Source organism: Pan paniscus, chromosome 7 (assembly GCF_029289425.2).
Source record: "Pan paniscus chromosome 7, NHGRI_mPanPan1-v2.0_pri, whole genome shotgun sequence".
NCBI lineage: Eukaryota > Metazoa > Chordata > Mammalia > Primates > Hominidae > Pan > Pan paniscus.
In genome coordinates, this window is record NC_073256.2 from 137,656,732 (window position 1) to 137,684,580 (window position 27,849).

The 27,849-nt window shown below is 39.8% G+C and overlaps 1 protein-coding gene across 6 annotated transcripts in view; it reads left to right on the forward strand.

The window, feature by feature from the left end:
* COL14A1 (collagen type XIV alpha 1 chain) overlaps positions 1 to 27,849 on the forward strand; it is a 245,676-nt gene that overhangs the window by 103,253 nt on the left and 114,574 nt on the right. For all 6 annotated transcript variants that reach the window (XM_063606884.1, XM_057303085.2, XM_063606883.1 and 3 more), the window contains 6 exons: positions 1,045 to 1,104; positions 3,821 to 3,972; positions 16,232 to 16,361; positions 19,701 to 19,823; positions 22,420 to 22,569; positions 27,040 to 27,156. In XM_063606884.1, coding sequence (XP_063462954.1) covers positions 1,045 to 1,104; positions 3,821 to 3,972; positions 16,232 to 16,361; positions 19,701 to 19,823; positions 22,420 to 22,569; positions 27,040 to 27,156 — 732 coding nt within the window. The remainder of the gene's footprint in view (positions 1 to 1,044; positions 1,105 to 3,820; positions 3,973 to 16,231; positions 16,362 to 19,700; positions 19,824 to 22,419; positions 22,570 to 27,039; positions 27,157 to 27,849) is intronic.

The window sequence follows — 27,849 nt, forward strand, 5'->3', positions numbered from 1 at the left end:
GGATGGATGGATAGATGAATGGATGTATGCAAGAATGGATAAAATAATTTACAAATGAATAGATTGCCAAACAAATAAACCTAGGGCCAGCATGTCAAAGAGTTTCTGGAATTTTCCAAGAGTCTTGTACAAAATTTACTCGCTGATTCATTCATCTCTTCATTTTTAAAATATGAGGTATTGACCACATATTAACTTGCCTTTGCCTGGGTTCCCTGGAACCAGATTCTAGACAGAAATTGCAGCCAGAAAGTTTATTGAAGAGTGCAGTTGGGAGATGCTTACGTAAAAAACTGAGGACAGCAGGACGGGGCATGGGAAGAAGTTGAAACTGAACCCTCAGCTAATCTTATTATAATGGAGGTCTAGTGCTGGGATGACCCTTCTGAGTTGTCCCAAATTGAGGCAAAGGGGCTGAGACTTCATACCCTTGCATCCCCAGTCGCTGGAGGTGAGCCATTCCCTGACAGAGGCCATGAACTCAGGCGAGACAGTTCCCAGAGCTGTGAACTGTTGGCAGGCAGTGTTCCAGCACCAAGTGGATTGGTGTGTTGACCCTAAAAAGAGGATCTGGGAAGAGCACCACATCTGTACTTCATTCTGCTATATGCCCACGGTGGCTGTAAGAAACAGAAGATGCACTGCTTGTCCAAGCACATTGCACTCCGTGGTGGTCCTGTTTGGCAGCCTTTTCACAACTTGGTCTACAGCACTGTCTAATTTCCCTTAATTACCATGGCTATGCCCCTGTTTCAAAGTAATTGGGTGGTTTCACAATTCTGTAGATGTAGTTCAAATGTTTATATGAAGCCTGGTATCTGTGATGAGAAACTTTAACATTCTTTGGGTTTCAGTTTTCTTATCTGTGGCACAGATATGTCTGCCTTACTTACAATTCATTTCTTTGGTCTTCTAACCATTGTCATGTTTGTTGTGGGAGGCAAGTGAGATAATATAGGTGAAATGTTCTTTGAAAGCTACAACATGCTATAGAAAAATGGACAGTTATTTTTGCAGCATTTTTAAGTAATATATTGCTTTTAGTTGACAGTTTTTGGACAGAACCAGCTACAATCATAGTGCCTACCACATCTGTGACTTCAGGTAAGGTCAAATAGTAGCCTGCTTAACCACTTTAAAAATTTTCTTTAAACAGATGTTATATTATCCTGGTTTTATTGATTATTAACTAGGAAAAGAGATGACCCTCCCTTCCTTTTCTGGCACACTGGTTCAAATTTCACGCCTCTCAGAGCCTCTCAACACCTTCCTTGCCACTAAATGCCCATGGATCTCCTAGTCAACTGATCTCACTGATACATCACTCTACCTCTTTCATCTTTGTCTGGATGCTCATGCACCTTACCTGGGATGTTAATGTAGCTGCCTCCCCAGGGGTCTTTGCCCTCCTCTTTTTTTTTTCTTTTTATTTTATTTTATTTTATTTATTTATTTTATTTTATTTTATTTATTATTATTATACTTTAAGTTTTAGGGTACATGTGCACAATTTGCAGGTTAGTTACATATGTATACGTGTGCCATGCTGGTGCACTGCACACACTAACTCGTCATCTAGCATTAGGTATATCTCCCAATGCTATCCCTCCCCCCTCCCCCCACCCCACAACAGTCCCCAGAGTCTGATGTTCCCCTTCCTGTGTCCATGTGTTCTCATCGTTCAGTGCCCACCTATAAGTGAGAATATGCGGTGTTTGGTTTTTTGTTCTTGCGATAGTTTACTGAGAATGATGATTTCCGATTTCATCCATGTCCCTACAAAGGACATGAATTCATCATTTTTTATGGCTGCATAGTATTCCATGGTGTATATGTGCCACATTTTCTTAATCCAGTCTATCATTGTTGGACATTTGGGTTGGTTCCAAGTCTTTGCCTTTGTGAATAGTGCCACAATAAACATACATGCGCATGTGTCTTTATAGCAGCATGATTTATAGTCCTTTGGGTATATACCCAGTAATAGGATGGCTGGGTCAAATGGTATTTCTAGTTCTAGATCCCTGAGGAATCACCACACTGTCTTTCACAATGGTTGAACTAGTTTACAGTCCCACCAACAGTGTAAAAGTGTTCCTATTTCTCCACATCCTCTCCAGCACCTGTTGTTTCCTGACTTTTTAATGATCGCCATTCTAACTGGTGTGAGATGGTATCTCATTGTGGTTTTGATTTGCACTTCTGTTGCTCTCTGTTGAGAATTCCTCTTCTTTTCTCTTTTTTTCTTTCAGAGACAGGGTTTCATTCTGTCATCCAGGCTGGAGTGCAGCGCCACGATCAAGGCTCACCACAGCCTTGACTTCCTGGGCTCATGCGATCCTCCAGCCTCAGCCCCCCAAGTAGCTGGGACTACAGACATGTGCCACTGTGCCTGGCTAATAGTTTTGAATTTTAGTAGAGATGAGGTCTTGCCATATTACCCAGGCTGGTCTTTAACTCCTGAGCTCAAATGTTCCTTCATCCTTGGCCTCCCAAAGTTCTGGAATTGCAGGCATGAGCCACCATGCCTGGCCTTGTTGAGAATTGTTCTTATCATGTTTTCCTTGCATTTCTGTGGGTAACTGACACTTGGCTGGTCTATCGTTTTTCCTACATTAGTTGTTTCCTCTCTCAGCTTAGCTTTCCCCTTCACTGTAATACACCTCCCAACTAGCTGTCAGAGTCAACTTCGTAAAACACAAGTTTGATAATATCATTTATTTACTTCTCTAAGACACTTCAATGGCTCTCCATTACCCATTTGTTGATTTGTTCATTCTTCAATTAATCCTTATCAAGCCTTCTTTGTGCTCTAAAGTCTTTTTCACAGCATCCAAGATCCTTCCTAGTTGGGTCCTGCTTCCCTTCCTGGCCTCAACCATATTTCCTATGCTTCCCCCGTTTTTCTCTTGCAATCCCGAACTCCTTTCCCTAAATGTGAGAAGTTCCCTCCCATTCCCATTGCCTGGTAGCCACCCTGCAATGGTGCCAGGTAAATGTCAACCCCCCTCCTCCTCTGTGACACTTTTACTATTTTTGTTGAGTTAATAACTATATAAAAACCAAAGCCCTAACAGTCTGACACACAGAAAAAGTTCAATGAATATTTTCTAAATGAATTAATAGATGAATGAAGAGAAAGGAGAATGAGAAAAGATGGACAAAGGGAAATGAAGTTAGGGTAGAAGAGAAAATAAAAAAATGCAACAAATAAGGGAGCAGGCACCTTGAGAGATGAGCACGAATGTGCCAGGAAACACGGGTAAAGGAGTTTGGACAAGTATCAGAGAAAAGATCGTGTCTGTGTGGGCTGAATGGATAAAGGCAGCCTGAGCGCAGATTTGTGCTTTGAATGACAGGTGTTAAAAGAGAAATGGAGGTGAAGGCAGGTGATTGGGATGTGTGTTGGATGCTGGATTGCACACAGAGGTGGACAAAGTCTGGCCCACTGTGCCCACTTGTCCACAGAGCACTAGTGTGAGGTTCTCATGACCACTCTTTCCTTTGGGTTCCATGGGCTGTTTTTCTAGTCTCAGGGCTTCTTCCCAGTTCTCTTTACTAGTGCACATACAGAACTGACAGTTTTGAGGGCTCCATGGTCTCATCTTGTAAGCATCTCTTAATTCCACTTTTATTTGCTGCTAGTAGGTATCATGCCTCCCCATTAAGCACCATAGCTGAGCCCTTCTTGCCTCATATACATCTATATTACAGGGATACATTAAATGATGCTTGCTGTCACCCCACAGGTATTCTCTGTGGCTCATTTTGGAATATGGTATATTAAAAGTTTTTTAATCCTTGGTTGTGTTTATTCCAGTTTTCCAGACGGGAATCAGAAACCTAGTTGTAGGTGATGAAACTACTTCTAGCCTGCGGGTAAAATGGGACATTTCTGACAGCGATGTGCAACAGTTTAGGGTGACCTACATGACAGCTCAAGGGGACCCTGAGGAAGAAGTCATAGGAACGGTCTGTATAAATTTAACTGACTAGAAACTCTGCAGATGTTACTAACACAGCTAATAAGACTGTCTTCGGAGATCAATGCAAACTTTACTGCTCTTTACTCGGTGACTCTGCCATCTCCAGAAACTAATGTTCTCTGTTAATCTGACTCCACTACTGGCTTCTTAGTGACCTTTATAAATCCAAAACTTGCTCCATGTACAACTTGCTCCAAGTTAATAACCTCTGAACATTGTTTCAAATATTCCTTCTCTTCTGCTGCCTTGCACCTGTTCGAGCACCAAAGTTGGGTCATAAAAGGCCATATGCACTTGTATCTGTATATATGTATGTATAGACATGTATAAAAGTTTAATATAGAAAATAATTTCTTCTGCCCTTGGAAATCTGATAAAAAAACTTTTAAGCAAAGGACACAGAAAAGGTCTTCTATATGGTATAGTGAAAATATTCTTAATAAAATACCATCCGTTAACCAATAGTTATATTTTTCATTGACATCAACTCGTATTGAGTAGATTTATAGTCATTTCTAATTATTCTTAACATGGGTGTATCCCCTCAGGGATTTAGATTTTTATACATTGAGTTTTCTTTGAGTTGTTTTATCTATCTTTCCTTTTTCTAAATGATACACTCTTTTTTTCTAATTTATTTATCTTTTTTTATATACTTAAGTTGTGGGATACATGTGCAGAACATGCAGGTTTTTTACATAGGTATACATGGACCATGGTAGTTTGCTGCACCCATCAACTCGTCATCTACATTAAGTATTTCTCCTAATGCTATCCCTCCCCTTGCCCCGCAACCCCAACAGGACCCAGTATGTAATGTTCCCCTCCCTGTGTCCATGTGTTCTCATTGTTCAACTCCCACTTATGAGTGAGAACATGTAGTGTTTGGTTGCCTGTTCCTGTGTTAGTTTGCAGAGAATGATGGTTTCCAGCTTCATCCATGTCCCTGCAAAGGACATGAACTCATCCTTTTTTATGGCTGCATAGTATTCCATGGTGTATATGTGCCACATTTTCTTTATCCAGTCTATCATTGATGGGCATTTGGGCTGGTTCCAAGTCTTTGCTATTGTGAATAGTGCTGCAATAAACATGTGTGGATGTATTGTTATAGTAGAATGATTTATAATGCTTTGGGTATATACCCAGTAATGGGATTGCTGGGTCAAATGGTATTTCTAGTTCTAGATCTTTGAGGAATTGCTACACTGCCTTCCACAATGGTTGAGCTAATTTACAGTCTCACCAACAGTGTAAAAGTGTTCCTATTTCTCCACATCCTCTCTAGCATCTGTTGTTTCCTGACTTTTTAATGATTGCCATTCTAACTGGCATGAGATGATATCTCATTGTGGTTTTGATTTGAGTTTTTCTAATGACCAACGATGATGAGATTTTTTTCATATGTTTGTTGGCTGCATAAATGTATTCTTTTGAGAAAGTGTCTGTTAATATCCTTCTCCCACTTTTTGATGGAGTTGTTTGTTTTTTTCTTGTAAATTTGTTTAAGTTCCTTGTAGATTCTGGATATTAGCCATTTGTCAGATGAATAGATTGCAAAAATTTTCTCCCATTCTGTAGGTTGCCTGTTCACTCTGATGATAGTTTCTTTAGCTGTGCAGAAGCTCTTTAGTTTAATTAGATCCCATTTGTCTATTTTAGCTTTTGTTGCCATTGCTTTTGGTGTTTTAGTCATGAAGTCTTTGCCCGTGCCTATGTCCTGAATGGTATTGCCTAGGTTTTCTTCCAGGATTTTTATGGTTTTATGTCTTATGTTTAAATCTTTAATCCATCTTTTCATTTTTGAAACATGTGGTGTTTGGTTGCCTGTTCCTTTTTTTGTATAAGATTCATTTTTGTATAAGGTGTAAGAAAGGGGTCCAATTTCAGTTTTCTGCCTATGCCTAGCCAGGTTTCCCAACACCATTTATTAAATAGGGAATCCCCTCCCCATTGCTTGTTTTTTTCCAGGTTTGTCAAAGATAGATGGTTGCAGATGTGTGGTGTCATTTCTGAGGTCTCTGTTCTGTTCCATTGGTTTATATATCTGTTTTGGTACCAATACCAAGCTGTTTTGGTTACTGTGGCCTTGGACTATAGTTTTAAGTCAGGTAGTGTAATGCCTCCAGCTTTGTTCTTTTTGCTTAGGATCGTCTTGGCTATATGGACTCTTTTTTGGTTCCATGTGAAATTTAAAGTAGTTTTTTCTAATTCTGTGAAAAAAGTCAATGGTAGCTTGATGGGAATAACATTGAATCTACAAATTACTTTGGGCAATATGGCCATTTTTACGATATTGATTCTACCTATCCATGAGCATGAAATGTTTTTCCATTTGTTTGTGTCCTCTCTTATTTCCTTGAGCAGTGGTTTGAGTTCTCCTTGAAGAGGTCCTTCACATCCTTTGTAAGTTGGATTCCTAGGTATTTTATTCCCTTTGTAGCAATTGTGAATAGGAGTTCGCTCATGATTTGGCTCTCTGTTTGTCTATTATTGGTGTATGGAAGTCCTTGTGATTTTTGCAATTGATTTTGTATCCTGAGACTTTGCTGAAGTTGCTTATCAGCTTAGGGAGATCTGGGGCTGAGATGATGGGGTTTTCTAAATATGCAATCATGTCATCTGCAAACAGAGACAATTTGACTTTCTCTCTTCCTATTTGAATACCCTTTATCACATTCTCTTGCCTGATTGCCCTGGCCAGAACCTCGAATACTATGTTGAATAGGAGTGGTGAGATAGGGCATCCTTGTCTTCTGCCGATTTTCAAAGGGAATGCTTCCAGCTTTTGCCCATTCAGTATGATATTGACTGTGGGTTTTTCATAAATAGCTCTTTTTATTTTGAGATACATTCCATCAATACCTAGTTTATTGAGAGTTTTTAGCATGAAGGGGTGTTGAATTTTATTGAAGGCCTTTTCTGCATCTATTGAGATAATCACGTGGTTTTTGTCATTGATTCTGTTTATGTGATGTATTATATTTATTGATTTGCAAATGTTGAACCAGCCTTGCATCCCAGGGATGAAGCCGCCTTGATCGTGGTGGATAAGCTTTTTAATGTGTTGCTGAATTCGGTTTGCCAGTATTTTATTGAGGATTTTCGCATCAATGTTCATCCGGGATATTGGCCTGAAATTTTCTTTTATTGTTGTGTCTCTGCCAGGTTTTGGTGTCAGCATGATGCTGACCTAATAAAAAGACTTAAGGAGGAGTCCTTCTTTTTCTATTGCTTCGAATAGTTTTAGAAGGAATGGTACCAGCTCCTCTTTTTACCTTTGTCAGAAATTGGCTGTGAATCCGTCTGGTCCTGGGCTTTTTTTGGTTGGTAGGCTATTAATTACTGTCTCAATTTCAGAACTTGTTATTGGTCTTTTCAGGAATTCGACTTCTTCCTGGTTTAGTCTTGGGAGGGTGTATGTGTCCAGGAATTTATCCATTTCTTCTAGATTTTCTAGTTTATTTGCATAGTGGTGTTTATAGTATTCTCTGATGGTAGTTTGTATTTCTGTGGGATCAGTAGTGATATCCCCTTTATCATTTTTATTTTTTTTTGAGATGGAGTCTCACTCTGTTGCCCAGGCTGGGAGAGTAGTGGCACAATCTCGGCTCACTGCAACCTCCTCCTCCTGGGTTCCAGCGATTCTCCTGCCTCAGCCTTCCGAGTTGCTGGGACTACAGGGACCTCCCATCATGCCCGGCTAATTTTTGTTTTTTTTAGTAGAGACGGGTTTTCACCATGTTGGCCAGGCTGGTCTCAAACTCCTGACCCTGTTATCTGCCTGCCTTGGCCTCCCAAAGTGCTGGGATTACAGGCATGCACCACCCCTGCCCCCGTTACCATTTTTTATTGTGTCTACTTGATTCTTCTCTCTTTTCTTCTTTATTAGTCTGGGTAGTGGTCTATTTTTTTTTTAATCTTTTCAAAAAACAAGCTCCTGGATTCACTGATTTTTTGAAGGGCTTTTCGTGTCTCTATCTCCTTCAGTTCTGCTCTGATCTTAGTTATTTCTTGTCTTCTGCTAGCTTTTGAATTTGTTTGCTCTTGCTTCTCTAGTTCTTTAAACTGTGATGTTAGGATGTCGATTTTGGATCTTTCCAGCTTTCTCCTGTGGGCATTTAGTGCTGTAAGTTTCCCTCTAAACACTGCTTTAGCTGTGTTCCAGAGATTCTGGTACATTGTGTCTTTGTTCTCATTGTTTCCGAAGAACATATTTATTTCTGCCTTGATTTTGTTATGTACCCAGTAGTCATTCAGGAGCAGGTTGTTCAGTTTCCATGTAGTTGTGCAGTTTTGAGTGAGTTTCTTAATCCTGAGTTCTAATTTGATTGCACTGTGGCCTGAGACTGTTTGTTATGATTTGCATTCTTTTGCATTTGCTGAGGAGTGTTTTACTTCCAATTGTGTGGTGAATTTTAGAATAAGTGTGATGTGGTGCTAAGAAGAATGTATATTCTGTTGATTTGGAGTGGAGAGTTCTGTAGATGTCTATTAGGTCCTCTTGGTCCAGAGCTGAGTTCAAGTCCTGGATATCCTTGGTAATTTTCTGTCTCATTTATCTGTCTAATATTGACAGTGGGGTGTTAAAGTCTTCTACTATTATTGTGTGGGAGTCTAAGTCTCTTTGTAGGTTTCTAAGAACTTGCTTTATGAATCTGGGTGCTCCTGTGTTGGGTGCATATATATTTAGGATAGTTAGCTCCTCTTGTTGCATTGATCCCTTTACCATTATGTAATGCCCTTCTTTGTCTTTTTTGATCTTTGTTGGCTTAAAATCTGTTTTATCAGAGACTAGGATTGCAACCCCTGCTTTTTTTTTTTTTTTTTTTTGCTTTCCATTTGCTTGGTAAATATTCCTCCATCCCTTTATTTTGAGTCTATGTGTGTCTTTGCACGTGAGATGGGTCTCCTGAATACAGCACACCAGTGGGTCTTGACTTTTAACCAATTTGCCAGTCTGTGTCTTTTAATTGGGGCATTTAGCCCATTTACATTTAAGGTTAATATTGTTATGTGTGAATTTGATCCCGTCATTATGATGCTAGCTGGTTATTTAGCCCATTAGTTGATGCAGTTTCTTCGTAATGTCAATGGTCTTTACAATTTGGTATGTTTTTGCAGTGGCTGGTACCGGTTTTTACTTTCCATATTTGTTACTTCCTCCAGGAGCTCTTGTAAGGCAGGCCTGGGGGTGAAAAAATCCCACAGCATTTGCTTGTCTGTAAAGGATTTTATTTCTCCTTCACTTATGAAGCTTAGTTTGGCTGGATATGAAATTCTGGGTTGAAAATTCTTTTCTTTAAGAATGTTGAATGTTGGCCCCCACTCTCTTCTGGCTTGTAGAGTTTCTGCCGAGAGATCCACTGTTAGTCTGATGGGCTTCCCTTTGTGGGTAACCCGACCTTTCTCTCTGGCTGCCCTTAACATTTTTTCCTTCATTTCAACCTTGGTGAATCTGATGATTGGGGTTGCTCTTCTCGAGGAGTATCTTTGTGATGTTGTCTGTATTTCCTAAATTTGAATGTTGGCCTGTCTTGCTAGGTTGGGGAAGTTCTCCTGGATAATATCCTGAAGTGTGTTTTCCAACTTGGTTCCATTCTCCCTGTCACTTTCAGGTATACCAATCAAACGCAGATTTGGTCTTTTCACATTGTCCCATATTTCTTGGAGGCTTTGTTCATTCCTTTTCATTATTTTTTCTCTAATCTTGTCTTCATGCTTTATTTCCTTAAGTTAATCTTCAATCTCTGATATCCTTTCTTTCACTTGATCAATTTGGCTATTGATACCTGTGTATGCTTCACAAAGTTCTTACGCTGTGTTTTTCAGCTCCATCAGGTCATTTATATTCTTCTCTAAACTGATTATTCTAGTTAGCAGTTCCTGTAAGCTTTTATCAAGGTTCTTAGCTTCCTTGCATTGGGTTAGAATATGCTCCTTTAGCTCGGAGGAGCTTGTTACTGCTTACCTTCTGGAGCCTACTTCTGCCAATTCATTAAACTCATTCTCCTTCCAGTTTTGTTCCCTCGCTGGCGAAGAGTTGCGATCCTTTGGAGGAGAAGGGGCATTCTGGTTTTTGAAACTTTCAGCCTTTTTATGTTGGTTTTTTTCTCATCTTTCTGGATTTGTCTACCTTTGGTCTTTGATGTTGGTGACCTTTGGATGGGGTTTGAGTGGTCGTCCTTTTTGTTGATGTTGATGCTATTGCTTCCTGTTTTTTAGTTTTCCTTCTAACAGTCAGGCCTCTCTGCTGCAGGTCTGTTGGAGTTTGGTGGAGGGCCATTCCAGACCCTGTGTGACTGGGTATCATTAGCAGAGGCTGCAGAAAAGCAAAGATTGCTGCCTGCTCCTTCCTCTGGAAGCTTCATCCCAGAGGGTCACCTGCCAGATGCCAGCTGGAGCTCTCCTGTATGAAGTGTCTGTCGACTCCTGGTGTCTCCCCATCAGGAGGCACGGGGGTCAGGGACCCATTTGAGGAGACTGTCTGTCCCTTAGCAGAGTTCGAGCGCTGTGCTGGGAGGTCCTCTGCTCTTTTCAGAGCCAGCAGGCAGGAATGTTTAAGTCTGCTGAAGCTGCGCCCACAGCCACCCCTTCCCCCAGGTGCTCTGTCACAGGGAGATGAGAGTTTTATCTAGAAACCCCTGACTGGGGCTGCTGCCTTTCTTTTAGAGATGCCCTGCCCAGAGAGGAGGAATCTAGAGAGGCAGTCTGGCTACAGTGGTTTTGTGGTGCTGCGGTAGGCTCTGCCCAGTCCAAACTTCCAGGCAGCTTCGTTTACACTGTGAGGGGAAAACTGTCTACTCAAGCCTTACTAATGGCGGACGCCCCTCCCCCCACCAAGCTCGAGCATCCCAGGTTGACCTCAGATTGCTGTGCTGGCAGTGAGAATTTCAAGACAGTGGATCTTAGCTTGTTGGGCTCCGTGGGGGTTGGATCTGCTGAGCAAGACCACTGGGCTCCCTGGCTTCAGCCCCCTTTCCAGGGGAGTGAATGGTTCTGTCTCGCTGGCATTCCAGGCATCATGGGGTATGAAAATAAACTCTTGCAGCTAGCTCAGTGTTTGCCCAGATGGCCACCCAGCTTTGTGCTTGAAACCCAGGGCCCTGGTGGTATAGGCACCCAAGGGAATCTCCTGGTCTGCGGGTTGCAAAGACCGTGGGAAAAGCATAGTATCTGGGCTGGATAGCTCTGTCCCTCACGGCGTGGTCCCTCATGGCTTCCCTTGGCTAGGGGAGGGAGTTCCCCAACTCTTTGTGCTTCCCGGATGAGGCGACGTCCCACCCTGCTTATGCTCACCCTCCATGGGCTGCACCCACTGTCTAACCAGTCCCAATGAGATGAACCCGGTACCTCAATTGGAAATACAGAAATCACCCACCTTCTGCATTGGTCTCACTGGGAGCTGCAGACCAGAGCTGTTCCTATTTGCCCATCTTGCCCAGGGACCAAAATCAATGATACACTCTTAATCGTGGCCTGGTACACTTTTAATCATGGCCTTCCCATGTATTCTAAATTTACACCATATCATAGTCTAGAACCTGAAAATTCTTTCTTAGACATGTTTCTAATCAAACCAGGTAACTCCGGTATGCATCCAGAAGAATTTTTCTTTTGAGTCATAAAATATGTTTATTTAGCTCATTACTTGCATTTCTTGCCCTCTGCTGCATTATTTCTGACACTCTGGGAAAGAAGTCTACAAAATTTATTATTGCTCAAGTATAACATTATCGTTCCTTTGCCTTCCTCACTCAAAAAGCCTTCAATGGGAAGTTACTTTTATTTACGTGCTTACATAAACAACTATTTGACCCCAGAATCCTTTAAAGAAAGTACTTCATTTCTGGCTGATGGAGGAAATATTACAGGACACAGTGATAGACCCAAGAAGAGCCACACCTACTGTGAATAGCCAGAAGGCCATTACACTGATCTGGGTGTACTTTTGAAAAGTTAATGGATTCTTAAACAAAATAGATTGAATTACAAATTCACTCAGACCATACACTTCAAATGGTTCATGATTGGCAAATTCAAAAAAATAAAATAAAATTATGGTTAGGAATGGTAATTAAATATATAAGTTGTGATTTTTTTTTCTGTGTTATTTTTCTCATATTGTAATTGAGTTCCTAAAAATGAGACCCGTGGAAACTTCCCAAGGTGAGAGGCTTTGTTTTGTTTTGTTTCTGTTTTTTTTTTTTTGTTTCTTCGCTTTTTGTTTTTTACTCTTTCTAAGAAATACATTAAGCTTCTTAGTGAATTATTCCTGTTAATTTGGAAAGAATAAAAATTTAATCTCATGCATGCACTTGTAAGCTATGCAAGGTAAAATAATAATAATATTTACTTTGGGTTGTCTCTAGATAATTTTTCCTTTTCTAGTTTCTTTCATTTCACACTGTTTATTTTTGACATAGTTGGACACCTAGATGAAGGGAAAAAAAGATCAAAAGTCTTAAACACTCTGACCCAGTTAAACAAACCTGTAGTAAAAACGAAAAATATTGATAAATTTGGTGGTGCTTATTTGCTTTGCAAAACTGTTTTTTTTTCTCTCTCTCTCTTTTGCTCTACAGAAGAACCTACTGTAGAATTCTTTAAGTATCAAGCTCCTTTAGAGGATTTTAATTAAATAAGATATGTACACACTTGATTTACAGGCGCCCTCTCAGGGACTCACCTGAGGGTTCTTTGAAAATTTGTATCAGTGTTTTATGAAGTGTTACTGTGATACAAATGTAATGTGTTATGACTGGAGACAGAAAGTGGACTGCATGTAAATTTAGATTATGAAACTAAGGTGGACAGGCAGATGCACATCTGTATTAAAGTCTGAGGGTCTTGAAATCACATGGACCAAATGACATCTTAAAATAATAATGTATGGCGCAGAAAGACAGATGGCTAAGACATACTATGAAAGCAAGAAAGGAAATGTGTCAAGATAAGAGGAATACCAAACCTTCCTTAACTCTCAAGGCTGATTAAATTTACACAAAGAAATGATAAGCTTGTGTACTGAAGTTGGACAATAGTGTATGTATATGTTATACACTGTGTATTATAACATTGTAGACCAAATTTCAGCTTAAACATATGTAAAACAAGGGGAATTTAATTTACATTTCCAGTTGAGGTAAATGAAATGTTTCTATACTTTCTAGATATAATTACATCTATCAAATACTTCTAGGTTAAAAAAAACCCTTTGAATTCTTAGAAATAAAACTATAGTACCTGTCAAATATTTTGTAAGGATTGACTTTCAACTCTGTCTTGGAATATGGAGGAGTGGCAATGACATTGCCATACATTTTGTTGTCAGGGTAGGAAGGTCTCTCATTTATTTTAAAAGGCTAGTCAGGATTTCAGAATTTTCTAGAGCCTCAGTGTAAAAATCTGTAGCTATAACATGAATTCTGGGTTGCAAGAATACGTCTAGAGTAAGAATACTCAAAGTGTGACTCAGTCTCCTACATGACTGCATGATAGTTTCAGATATTAAGATTAACATTTTAGAAACATTGATAGCCATTTGACATTACTGCAACAACCTGAGAACATGATCACTTTTCTAACCACTTGGTTTTATCGTATTTTACAAATAAATTGGTCTGCAATGGATGGGAATTAAAATGACACCACCACCACCAACAACAGCAACTAGTCCTTCACCACAAAGAGTTTGAGAATCACTGCCTAGAACTGAACTTCATAAGAGGGGAACACAGCGAGATGCAGGGCATCCTCTTTCTACTGCAGGAACAGCTGGTTGGATATGGTCCAGGTTGCTCTGAAAAGCTTTGGGTGATATTAGAGCCAGACATGAAAATCCATTTCTGAAAAAAATTAAAAGCATGAAGCTCCCTGGTTATATTTCCATCCCACTTAACCATGAACATTTTTTACAGAACTGTTTTATAAATAAAACCAGCATCTGTTCTGACCTGCAGCATTTGTTTTTAGTAGGAGCACATTTTTTTACTTTGCTTTGTCTAAACAAGCAGAGGCCAAGCGAGAGGAACTTTGCATACCCAAGAGGAGATGGTTTTTTACTCGTGAAAATGAATATCAGTAGGGTAAGAAGGTTCAAGTGGTGCAGTCATGTGGAGTAGAGGACAAAGGCCCAGACAAGATTCTTGGGGTTTCGGTATGGCTCTTTTACTCAATATCTATATGGGCCTCAGTTTTCTCATCTGTAAAATGAATGTGATGATACCCCTTATTTCAAAAGGTGGTAGTGAAGATTAAGTGAATTACAGATTGAGAATTTCTAATCCTAAAATTCAAAATCTGAAATGCTCCAAAATCCAAAACGTTTTGAACACTGACATGATGCTACAAGTGGAAAATTTCACATAGAAGTAATTAACACAAACTTTGTTTTATGCACAAAATTATTAAAAATATTGTATAAAATTACCTTCAGATTATGTATATAAAGTGTATATGAAATGTAAATGAATATTGTGTTTAGACTTGGGTCTAATCCTCAAGATACCTCATTATACATCTACAAATATTCCTGAATCTAACAAAATCTCAAATCCAAAACACTTCTGGTCTCAAGCATTTCTGATAAGGGTTACTCAATCTGCATATGCTGTATTAGAATGCTTACAGCAGCACCTGGCACATAGTAATTGCTAGGTAAGGGAAGCCTCTTACTATAAATCACAGCAACTATTCCTGGCAAGCTAATGAGTCTTCTAAAACAGTCACACTGCTTTTTAGTATTCCATGTGCTAAATTTAATTGGTTAGTTCCAAGACCATGGGCTTCTCAGTTTCAAAGAAGACATTATTTAACATCAACATGGGTGGTTTGTTAGATGGACAAATTGAAATGAATGCCCAGGCTCTGCTTCAGAGGGGTTACATTTAAGAGAAACACCCTGAGGGAAGCTATGTTGGTGGAGTAATGCAAGTCAGGGCAACCTCAATTCTTCTCTTACACGTTCTTAGTGCTAGGGCCGTCTAACTCATTCTGGAATAAAGCAGAGCTCCTTTGTAAATATCTCCTTCTCAGGACCCCGAGTCCACACATCAATTCAGACCTGTACATTTCAATGGCCCTTTCCTATGAGGAGCAAAATCATATTAATCTCATATAAAAATCATCTAATTTAGATTTCCTTGTTTCATATTTAAAATACTGCTTTTAAGGGCTTAGCAATATCTTAGCAACAGCTGCTTCTGGGTTCAACTCGAGGCTTTCTAGGGCTTATTCCATGATTTATAGGTTCCTTCCTTCATCCAGAAGGAGACAGCATCGCCCTTTGCCTGCTGGCATTTTACCCAGCACTTGAATAGAAAAGTAACTCCAGCTGTCCTGGTCTTGTGACTCCTTTAAACCCGTTTGAGTCAGTTCTTACATCCTAGCACTTTTCCAGCCATGATTAAGTTCTTTAAATGGCCCAGTGATGGGCCAGCTTCTCACTCCTGGAGCACAGAGAGAAAGTTTTGTGGTTTTAGCACTGAGAACATGTGGCTTTTCTGGTCCAGACGATTCTTTTCGAGGTGGCAGAGTTCACAAGCCACCACATGGAGCCCTGCACTCACACTTGCACGATGTCGAACCCACTGCTGCATTTCTTTTTTGTGGCGACAGCCTTTTAGACACAGAGTGATGGTGATTCTAGATTGAGGAAGGCAACTCCTTTCAGAAATAAAAAAGCTGCACCGTTTTTTAGTGTTGCTGGTAAATATGCTTCAGCTCAAGAAAACTTGGCTTTGATGTGTGGTTCTGTTGCTCTTGGCTAGGATCCATCCTTTCTAACTGAAAGAAGAAAATGCTGGGGTCTGATTATCTCTGAAGGAGGAAATAATGGAAGGCTGACTTTGCAAGAGGATACTTAAGTAAAATAAAAAATGATAAGCAGCAGGCTGGATTATAGAATGAGCTCTCCCAATCTATAAACACCTGCTATCTAAACAGGCCATTATTCTCTCTTCTGGATACTTTACAAATGCCAAGAAAATGTTGAGAGAAGAATATTCCTTAGAGCTTAAGAGTGTCAAATTTAAACCTTCTGTATTAGTGATTATAAACTAAGGGTTACTGTGATGGGAATTTCAGGGAGAAACGCTTTTGCATGAGTGCCCTTTCTTTTCTCCTCACTCTCAAAGCACATCTCTTTTCTTTTGATTATTTCAAAATGCATAAAGTTATGCTCCATTACCAAATCAGTGGAAACGGATCTCACTAAGACTGCGGTCCTTTGCTTTTTTGTTCAGGTTATGGTGCCTGGAAGCCAGAACAACCTCCTTCTGAAGCCTCTGCTTCCTGATACTGAATACAAAGTCACAGTGACTCCCATCTACACGGATGGCGAAGGCGTCAGCGTCTCCGCTCCTGGAAAAACCTGTAAGTGAAGCTTTCTGCCTTTGAATACAAGCCGACTCATTAAATGGAAATGCTTGTCCCCTGTAATGCACCCTGAAAGATACAGTAGATTGCAGTGAAGAAACTAAAAGATTTGGAAACAGGAAATCTGTCTGCATCCTGTCTTTACACACACACGCTATGTGACTTTGAGCAAATTGCTTAAATGTTCTGGGTTGCAGTTTCTTTTTCTGTGGAAGTGAAGACTTGAAAAACAACTACATCTTTCTCTTCCAGAGTTTAATTCGTCAAGGTCCTGTGATTCATCAAAATGTATTCTGCATGCCTGATTCTCTTCATCTAACAGGTGTGCTCTAGTCCAAGCCACACTCTCTTTTATTTTCATTTTATTTAATTAATTTACTTTTTTTCCATAGGTTTTGGGGAACAGGTGGTATTTGGTTACATGAGTAATTCCTTAGTGGTGATTTGTGATATTTTGGTGCACTCATCACCCGAGCAGTATACACTGAACCCAATTGGTAGTCTCTTATCCCTCATCCCCTTCCCACCCTTTCCCCTGGAGTCCCCAAAGTCCATTGTATCCTTCTTATGCCTTTGTATCTTCATAGCTTATCTCCCACTTATAAGTGAGAACATATGATGTTTGGTTTTCCATTTCTGAGTTACTTCACTTAAAATAAGTCTCCAATCTCATCCAGGTTGCTGCAAATGCCATTAATTCATTCCCTTTTATGCAAGCCACTCTCTTTCTCATCCAGATGAGTGTACTAGCCTCCTGTCAGGTCTTCCTGCTTCTACTCATGCCATCTCCTATTCTTCTTATAGCAGCTTGAGGAGGTTTTCAGCAGATAAATGATCTGCACCTCTGTTTTAGGCCTCCCAATGGCTTCTCACTGTACCCAGGATGAAATCTTATGTCCTTCCATGCCTTACAAAGATCAACCTACCACCTGGATCCTGCCGATCTCTTTGATCTCCCCTCCTGGCCATTTCCCCAGTCATATCTCCCTATCTGCTCTCCACTGGACTCTTTGAAGTTGTTCCTGCCTTAGGCCCCATGCCCTAGCGATTCCTTCTACATGGTATATGCTTTCCCAGATGTTTGCATGTTAGAGTTTTTCTGGTCATCCAGGTCTAGGCTCAATGTCACCTCCTCAGCGTTTTCTGGCCACCCCATGCAAAGTAGCCCCCACTGTCTATGATATTATCCTTTTTTGTTTGTTGTTTTTGGTCATATCATGGCACTAATTACTCCCTGGCATTTTCTTATTTATTCATGTATTTGCTCACTTTCTGTCTCCCATCCCTGGAAGGCAAAGTATTATGAGAGCCTGGGGCCTCATCAATACTGTTCACCTCTGCATGCCAAGCTCCTATAGTGCTGGGTGGCACAGAGGAGGCGTCATGCAACGCTTATTTAAGATGGATTGACATCTTAAATACAGGACAACTTTACCCACATGTCTGGCATCTTGGTGGGGGTGGCAAGCAGGCTGGACCCAGCTGAGTGCCTCTCTCTCTCCCTTAGTCTCAGAGCTTCTCCATGTGGTCTTTCCAGCAGAGCAGTCATATTTCTTACATGTCAGCTCAGGACTGTAACAGCAAGAGTTCCAAGAGGCATAAAATGGAAACTGCTAGTGTCACTTCTGCTGCAGTCTATTTATTGGTCAAGGTAGTCATAGAACCCACCCAGATCCAAAGAAACAGTCATAGTGCCACCTGTCAATGGAAGGAGGGTTGAAAACTCTGTGACCATCTTTATCCATCATAATTACCAAATGGTGACATGTGGTTAGGTTCAAAATGGTGTCAAGGGCTGAATTATGTACCTGGGCACCGAAGTGTGGAGTTTTCAACTAAGTTTGTGAAAATCATTAAAATTCTGAAGCCCGGAGTCCTGATTCTGCTCAGCTGGGCAAATAGGTATCATCTCCTCATTTAACAGTGCTGGCATCTCTCCCTCCTCCCGTGCTTATGCCGTGTGCCTCCACCCAGACTCCCACCAAGCCTGCACATTTTGCTAAAAATCACCCAGAGTATTGTGAGTCCTCGGAGCTGCTATAGTTGTTTCCTCAAGGGACATGAGGAAGGAGAGAAGGAAAACAGAAGAGCAGAGCTATAGGGAGATTTCAAACTTTTCACTCCACCTTTACCAGTATATTGGCATCTTGATTTGGTCTATGCATTGGAATTTCTAGCATATGTTGGTATGTTGCTGCTAAATAAATGTTTGAAAACCAAAATCACAGACTTAAGCAACAATTAAAGAAAACATCAAGTAGTATTTTACCTAGCGAGGTACATACTTGCTATTATTTATTTATCTTTAAATAAAAACTATTTAAAGATTATTAGTATGAAAACAGGGCTTAAATCTTATTACAGAAATGCCATTACGTCTTAAAAATCTCTATATAGTAAAATTATTTTGAAGTGTTAGTGGATGATCTAAGCAGTGATTAAGGAGTGGCCAACACAACTATGTTTTATCAACAACAAAATGATAACGACAAAATGCATACAAATTTACAACAGTCCTCCATATAAATGACTGTAATGTTTTGATAAAAATGGATAAGCAATAATATAAAACTTCAAACAGTATAGGAAATATGAAGATGAAAGCAAAAAATAAAATCAGAATCTTACCTCTGAGAATAATCACCATTAACATTCTATGAACACACCCCCGGTATTGCTGTTCACATATGCTTAGTGGAACACAGTGGCATGGAGACAGACATTTCTAATAAACACGATTGAATTCAATTATACCTAAAATTAACTGATGAATAGGGAATCAAAATAACAATGAAAGACTTCTACATTTCAGATAAAAGTGTTTTGTTCTAAGAGCAATTATTTCCCATATATTTAATATTGAAGGCTGGGCATGGTGGCTCACGCCTGTAATCCCAGCACTTTGGGAGGCCAAGGCGAATGGATCACAAGGTCAGGAGATCAAGACCATCTTGGCTAACATGGTGAAACCCTGTCTCTACTAAAAATACAAAAAATTAGCCAGACGTGGTGGCACGTGCCTGTAGTCCAAGCTACTTGGGAGGCTGAGGCAGGAGAATTACTTGAATCCAGGAGGTGGAGGTTGCAGTGAGCGGAGATCGTGCCACTGCACTCCAGCCTGGGTGACAGAGTGAGACTCTGTCTCAAAAAAGAAAAAAAAAGAAATTGAAAACAACCACAGACTCTCAAAGCTTCTCATTGTGTGTTTCAGTGCACTTTCACTTTTAAATATTTTTAATTTTGTGGGAAGATGTCTTATATTTTGATGGCAACAGTGTAGGACATAAAGAAGGAAATTACACTGAATCCCTGTTTTTCCTTTTCTTTTCTGATCAGTGCCATCCTCGGGGCCCCAGAACTTGCGGGTGTCCGAGGAATGGTATAACCGGTTGCGCATTACGTGGGACCCCCCATCTTCCCCGGTGAAAGGCTATAGAATTGTCTACAAACCTGTCAGTGGTAAGTAATGCTTTGTAAATAATATTGATACCATGAGTAGTCACTTAAAATGTCTTTTAAGATAAATTGTTTTCTTATAACACCTTATGTTTGGTTGTATTTTTTTAAAGAAGTAGGGAGAACCTCTTACTTGTTTTGGAAAAATAAAGTGTTTTAGTATGGTCAGTGATAGGGTAGATATTATCAGGATGATGAAACTATGACATCACATAAAAAACTACTGGGCACATAAATTAGAAGAATATATATTGGGTATATGCATGACCTAATCATACCCTAGACCAGGAACCAATCTAAGGAAATCTTGACTTTATAGGAATAGGAAGCTTTATGCTCAATAAAGATATAAATTCTAAACATTTGGAATCTCTAACTCCAAAGTTCTCTTCTACCTCTTACTTCTTGGATTAGTTGGAAAAATTTCATTTACCAACTTCTTAGTCTCCCCAGTTTGGAAATGGAATAGGGGGAAGAAAAAAAAAAAACTCATCATGGTAGTAAAATGCTTTTCCACCAGTCTCTTAGCCACCTCCATAAGAGGATCCCTCTCGCCTCTACCTCCCACATCATTATATCTTGAAGGCATGAAAATGATCCAAGTAGAAAGCGATCGTACCCTTGGTCTGTATGCCTGTGAAGAGGAGACCGTATGCAGCAGCACCTCTTACAGCACCATCTCCCCATTCTTAGCAATCTCACGAAGTTTAAACAGGACACTAGAATTGATGTTATTAAGGTCTTCTCAGTTTTCTAGACCTGGGCCTGCAGTACTCTAGTTGTTCAGCAGAAAGGGCATCTCCAGTCATTTTTCTTAATTTGGCAGGAAAATTTTAAAAACATTCTTACGGTCATTAAAACATTTTCTGCTGGCTGGGTGTGGTGGCTCATGCCTGTAATCTCAGCCCTTTGGGAGGCTGAGGAGGGTGGATTGCTTGAGTCCAGGAGTTTGAGACCAGCCTGGGCAACATGGTGTGACCCAGTCTCTATAAAAAATACAAAAATTAGCCAGGCATTGTGGCGTGCACCCGTACCCCCAGCTACCTGGGAGGTTGAGGTGGGAAAATTGCCTGAGCCCGATAAGTCAAGGCTGCAGTGAGCTGTGATCACACCACTGCACTCCAGCCTGGGCAACAAAGCAAGACCCTGTCTCAAAAAATAAAAATAAAATATAAGCACTTTCTGCCTTCAAAAACTCCATTAGTTTCAATCTTTCATCTGAGATATGGTTCTCGCCCCATATCAATTTTCAGCCTTTTCTATTGTGCCTCATTATCCAGGTGCTATTGTCTTCAGGCCCATAAGACTCAAATACTCCCACCTCCAATTTCTCCAGACAAACATCCTTATAACTAGGAAAATAAAACAGTAAGACTAGAAAATGGGTGCACTAGCCTGCTCCAGGCTCATTCTTTGGGACCCATCACCAATGTTTTTGTCTGTTTGCTTTAGGCCGGAAGCATGCGTTAATTTGTAAGACAGCCTTGCTTAATTTGTTTTTTGGATCATTTTACAAATATTGATCAGGCTTTCTAAGCACAGAAAGCTTTATTTTAGGCCAGTGGTTCTCAGTTGATGTCATTTGCTCCCAAACGGAGACATTTTTGATTGTTACAACTGGTGAGAGAGGACTTGCTCCTGGAATCTAATGGGCACTCCTAAGCATGCTACAATGGACAGTACTCCTCTGCCCCAGAATAAAGAATTTTGCAGTTCAAAATACCAATAGTAGTGAGGCTGAGAAATCCTGTTCTAGGCCAAGTGGGAGAAATATACATGTATGGTCATTTGCATTGTACGTGTGGGGCATGGGAAAATTGCTACTGAGGTAACACATACAGAGATAGACATATAAATGTATTGTTGGAAGGGGGCTTCTGGAGGAAAGTGATGAGTATTTTGAGAACTTGTCACTAACTCAAAGCTCTTAAAGAATGAGCATGCATGGGAAGAAGCAGGAGGTAAATAAATTTGTATAGGCTTTAGCAATGAATGTTTTTAATGCTTCATTAAAGACCCCACTAGATTGAAGAAGAGGTGAAAACATACAGACCTGAAAATGCTAGCTAATCAAGGGCCTTGGAATAAGAGCATAATCTGTCTGGTATTAAACATCCTAAAAGGAGCAGATAAAAATAAAGTGGTAACATTGATGTTGGTTCACAATGTGGCAAGGTATGGCCTGGTCTCCATGATAAAATTTGCTATGACTGCCGCTTGTGTGCCTGCTGGGAGCAAAGTTGGTTACCTTAGAAGGGACAATTGAGAATTATTTCTTTAATTGGACTAATTCCTCAATTGCCTATTACAACATAGTACATAACAATATAGCAGATGGTAGACTGTGAGGTGGACCAATTTCTTTGAATAAGTACAAGGATAAAACTATATTTAGGGAAAGGACTAGGTCCCTAAAAGTAACCTTTAGCACAGCAGTTTTTAGAGCTAGATGAGAGCAGATTCAAACCTCAACCCTGCTGTCTGCTTGCTGTATAATCCCAGCAACTGAAAAGCAGTCGAGTGAATACAATTTGATCTAAGAGTGCTTCTATTTTCCCATATTTTGTTGTAACTAAAATATATCCTCTTTCTTCTTTAGTTCCTGGTCCAACACTGGAAACGTTTGTGGGAGCTGACATTAACACCATCCTTATCACAAACCTCCTCAGTGGAATGGACTACAATGTGAAGATATTTGCCTCCCAGGCCTCAGGCTTCAGCGACGCCCTGACAGGCATGGTGAAAACATGTAAGAGCCATTTCCGATGGCCTCAGCCGCATATGGGTTTTTGTTTTATTTTGTTTTTTGAGGTGGAGTCTCGCTCTGTCGCTCAGGCTGGAGTGCGCTGGTGCGATCTGGACTCACTGCAACATCCGCCTCCAGGGTTCAAGTGATTCTCCTGCCTCAGCCTCTCGAGTAGCTGGGATTACAGGCACAAGACACCATGCCCAGTTAATTTTCATATTTTTAGTAGAGATGGGGTTTCACCATGTTGGCCAGGTTGGTCTCAATCTCTTGACCCCGTGATTCAACCTCCTCAGCCTCCCAAGCACATGGGGTTTTGCTGCTTTGTTTTCACTGTAACTTTCACTCAACCCTGCTTCCATTTGGTCATTCATTTTTCCTTTTCCTCTGCATTGCCCTTTCTGGATGGTGTTTCATGGAAAGAAAGGTGTGCTTTTTATTCGGGGTAGTTCAGAGTCCTGGTTGGCAGGCGGGATGTCAGTACCTGGCTTTCAAATAGGCTTGATGATTGCAGATAGGATTTCCTTCTGGAAAATCTGTGTTGGCATTTTTCAAATTAGGTGAAATTTTCCAAACAGCCTGTAGCCCAAGATGGCCAATGTCAAAGTTGGAGCAGGAGGAGGTTTGTCTTTTCTCAGAGGGGTCACTCCACCCCCTTGCACGTGCACACATGCCATCCATCAAAAGTACATGCCACCCCATTCTCAGCACTTACTTCTCTACTCCTTTGAGGGTTTTCACGTTGTCTGCACACCATCTGGGACTCCTCATTGGCGTACACCACTCCCAGACACCCACACAATAATGCAGTGTTTTCCAAATTCCAGCACCTGTGTGCCATATTCCTGAAGTTTGTTATACCTCCGCATGATCTATTTATTTATTTGGATTGACTTACAGTTTTTGACCTAAATACTTTTCAAAATCCATGTAGTTACCCTAAACAGAAAATCAGTATTTTTATTTTTTAATATATTAAAAAATATTTTCTCCTCTACTAGCTTTTTAGTTAAATATTCCAAATTTTCATAGATACCCTAGAGATTTCAATATGAATCCTTAGCTTATTCCAGTCTACCTTAAATTACTGCTTTTTGGCTTAAGAATTTTATAACAATGTATAATACCTTCTTCCTTTTTGCGACTCTTTTTCTATCTATTTTGTAACTCTATTGCTATAAACCCCTTAAGATATTATTGTTGTTGTTTCAAATACTCACTATTCTTTCATTTTTTTTCTAGCTTTATTGAGGTATAATTGGCAAATAAAAATTGTATATATTCAAGGTGTAGATACATAGATCTGCAATCTTCAATGTGATGATTTATGTTTACAATGTGTAATGATCACCACAATCAAATTATTTTTGAAGTATACATTTTATTTTCTTTTTTGATAGTCAAATGACATCTTTATTTTATTTTATTTATTTTAAAAACTTCAATATCCCTTAGGGTACAAGGGGTTTTTGGTTACACGGATAAATTCTCTAGTGGTGAATTCTGAGATTTTAGTGCACCCGTCACTGGAGCACTGTATACTGTACCCAATACATAGTCTGTTATCCCTCAGCCCCCTTCCAAACTTCCCCTCTTTAGTCCCCAAAGTCCATTATATCACTCAAAATTTTTAATCACATTTTAAAATACACATTAAAGACAACACATAAATGACCAAAATACAAGTGGTTTGGCTGTATGCTAGTCTAGATAGTCCTGAGTGCAATCAACAGCACGTGCCTCACTCTTGAGATCACAGTCATGGTATTATCAAAAGAATAAGCCTCAAATCTGCTACTTGTTAGTGTGGCCTTGGGCAAATTGCTTAACTTCCCTCAGCCCAAGCTTTTTCAATTCTAAAATGAAGATAATAATAACCATCGTTCAGGCAAATTGTGAGGATTACAGAGAAAAAAATGTATGTAACATGCTTATGATGTGGCAAATATTCAATGAATAACCACTATTATTATTGTAATGATGGGGCTTTATGCACTTGCCCTATATCTTACCCTCATCCCTAAAAAATAATTAATCTAATCAATATTGTCAAGCAAGAGTGGGCCATATATTAAGCCAGACCCCAGCGCCCCCCAATTGCATATAGGGCCAGCCCTTTTATATAAGAGGTGTCCTGAACTCTCTGTCATGGAATATCTTGAGACCTTAAAGGCTAGACAGTGAATAAATTTATCTTAAAAGAAATAGTCTCCATCTTCAACAGGCCTAGGAAGCCTTTGGTTGTGTTTCTGATCTTGTACTTGGCTGTTGATGTGACACTGTTGTGGCTTCACTAATGAAACCTCCAAGTATTTCCTCTGTTTTGCTCCTATGGCAACTTCACAGCCTTCCTTAGTTACACCACAGCATCCCCTATAGCTGGGATTACAAGCGTGTGCCACCATGCATGGCTAATTTTCTATTTTTAGTAAAGACAGGGTTTCACCATGTTGGTCAAGCTGGTCTTGAACTCCTGACCTCAGGTGATCCACCTGACTTGGCCTCTCAAAGTGCTGGGATTACAGGCATGAGCCACTACGCCCAGCCCTATGATTTTTCACTGGTCTCTCTTCTCCCTAGTCTTTCTTGTCTTTTTCCATCCTCTTTTCTCTGCTCCCTCTTCAATTTTGTTTCCTCTTTCTTCTCTCCCTTAATAAATATATTGAGCATTCCAAACATATTTTAAAAGACTGAGATTGTTGAATTGTTTTATAGTCTTGTCCTTAAAATATAAATTAGTGAGTTTATTATTTATTCTCTCTTTTTCTCCCAAGCAAAAGAAAATCTCCCACAATGGCAAATAAATTAATATAAGGTATTTTAAAAATATTTTGTGTGGTTACATAAATCATTAACATTGATAAAAGTTATATAAATCAGGGCCGGGTGCAGTGCCTCACGCCTGTAATCCCAGCACTTTGGGAGGCTGAGGCAGGTGGATCACCTGAGGTCAGGAGTTTGAGACCAGCCTGGCCAACATGGTGAAACCCTGTCTCTACTAAAAATATAAAAGTTAGTCGGGTGTGGTGGCATGCACCTGTAATCCCAGCTACTCAGGAGGCTGAGGCAGGAGAATCGCCTGTACCTGGGAGGTGGAGGTTGAAGTGAGCTGAGATTGTGCTACTGCACTCCAGCCAGGGTGACAAGAGCGAGATTCCATCTCAAAAAACAAAACAAAAAAGTTATATAAATCAATTAACATTAATTTCATTTGTTTTTGTTAGGGGAAGAGAGATTGTTTAATTGGCTTTAGGAAAAAAGTCTTCTTTCTTTGCTGTAACAGAAAGGAACAGTGTAAATGTATAAATTGTAGTTAGACAAGATTATTTTTACCATCTTGAAAAGATAATTCCGAGGTATTTTTATTTTGTGAGTAAGCTAAGAGAGAGAGAGAAATAATAGAAAATGATATGAATGGAAGTCAGAGGTCATTAGGAAAAGTAAATATGTTGATTTTCTGCTTGGATCCAAATGATAAACACTGGCTACCTACTTTTCTATTGTCTTGTAGAAACAATATCTTATTGCCTCCCCAAACAACCATTTTTGCATATCACAATGTCTAAGATTAATAGGAACCTATGTATTTTAAAAATAATTTGTGTTATCTCTGTAAAATCTTTTATTTTTAAATTTTCAAAAGTGTTTATTCAATCGTGTTTTGAAGACCAGTCCTTGTGAAACTGCTCCTGTTTGCAGAACACTTCCATTTTGACTATTTTACTCTTCTCTTTTTAAGCCATGGCTATCCCATTGGTTGATAAGTACATACTGTATTTACTTTTTTATTATACAAGTATTACATATTTATTGTGTAATATTTAGAAAACACAAGTATATAAAGGGGGTAAGATTTAAAATTACCCAACATTTCATCATCCTTTGCATCTGGTCTTTTTTCTATCAATATGCACTTCCTCTTCTATTTAAAATGCATACAGGGCCAGGTATATGGCTCACACCTGTAATCCCAGCACTTTGGGAGGCGGAGGCAGGCACGTGGCTTGAGCTCAGGAGTTTTGAGACCAGCCTGAGCAACATGGCGAAACACTGCCTCTACAAAAAAAAAAAAAAAATTAGCTGCATGTGGTGGCACATGCCTGTGATCCCAACTACTTGGAAGGCTGAGGTGGGAGGATTGCTGGAGCCCAGGAGGTTGAGGTTACAGTGAGATGAGATCATGCCACTGCACTCCAGCCTGGGCTACAGAGCAAGACCCTGTCTCAAAACAAACAAACAACAAACAAATAAGAAAAATAGCAGACAGACCACATCATGCATAATGTTTTGCAATCTGTTCTCTCAAGTCATAAAACATTTATCTTTTGTATACTAACTCATTGTAAATTGATGGATTTCCCAGCTCTGAGTATGCAGCTTTGAATGAAAATTTTTCCAGAAGTTAATTTCAGATTCAGGGATGTTTGTGTGTTGTCTGCAGTGTGATACAGTTATGTTTCTATTTCATTCCAGTGTTCTTGGGTGTTACCAATCTCCAAGCCAAACACATTGAAATGACCAGCTTGTGTGCCCACTGGCAGGTACATCGCCATGCCACAGCCTATAGGGTTGTTATAGAATCCCTCCAGGGTGAGTACAATCCATCACTTATGTTTTTGTCAAGCATTTGTGTATTTGGTTCTTTGCACACCACTGTGTACAACACACAAGTAGCATTAGACAACAGCCCTCTTGTCAAGGAAGCAATTTGTATTGGTCAGTCATGCTGCATATGGGGTCTGACTGGTTGGGTAAGTGAATTACTAACCCTCTGCAAACCTCCCTTTTTCTTATCTGGTAATGGGTATAACCATAGTGCTGATTTTTTAGAGTTCTGTGAAGATAAAGCTGAGATATTCCACATAAAGCACTTGCAATCATGCTTTGTGCACTGGAAGGACCCCAAAAATGTTAGCAGCCAGATAGCCAAGACTAGCATACATTAAAATTATATTGTACTCTAATATGGGTATTCACTCTCTAGTGATCAAGTTTAAATTTAATGTTTTTCTTAGTGTTTCTTTTTCTTTTGGGGATAATTGGTGAACAACAACCTTCATTCCAGAGATTTAATGTATCTACAGCATCATGAACAAGTTCTTCAGCATTACAGTTCTCATGTACATCCACAATTTGGGACTTTGTTCCAAGGCTGAAACAGTAAAAATGTCTCACTGTCTTCATTAAAAATATCGAGAACAACAACAAATGGCTGATTCCCCAAAAATCAGTATCTAGAGCCGGTTAATCCTCTTTTCCCAATATCAGCATGGACACTATTCA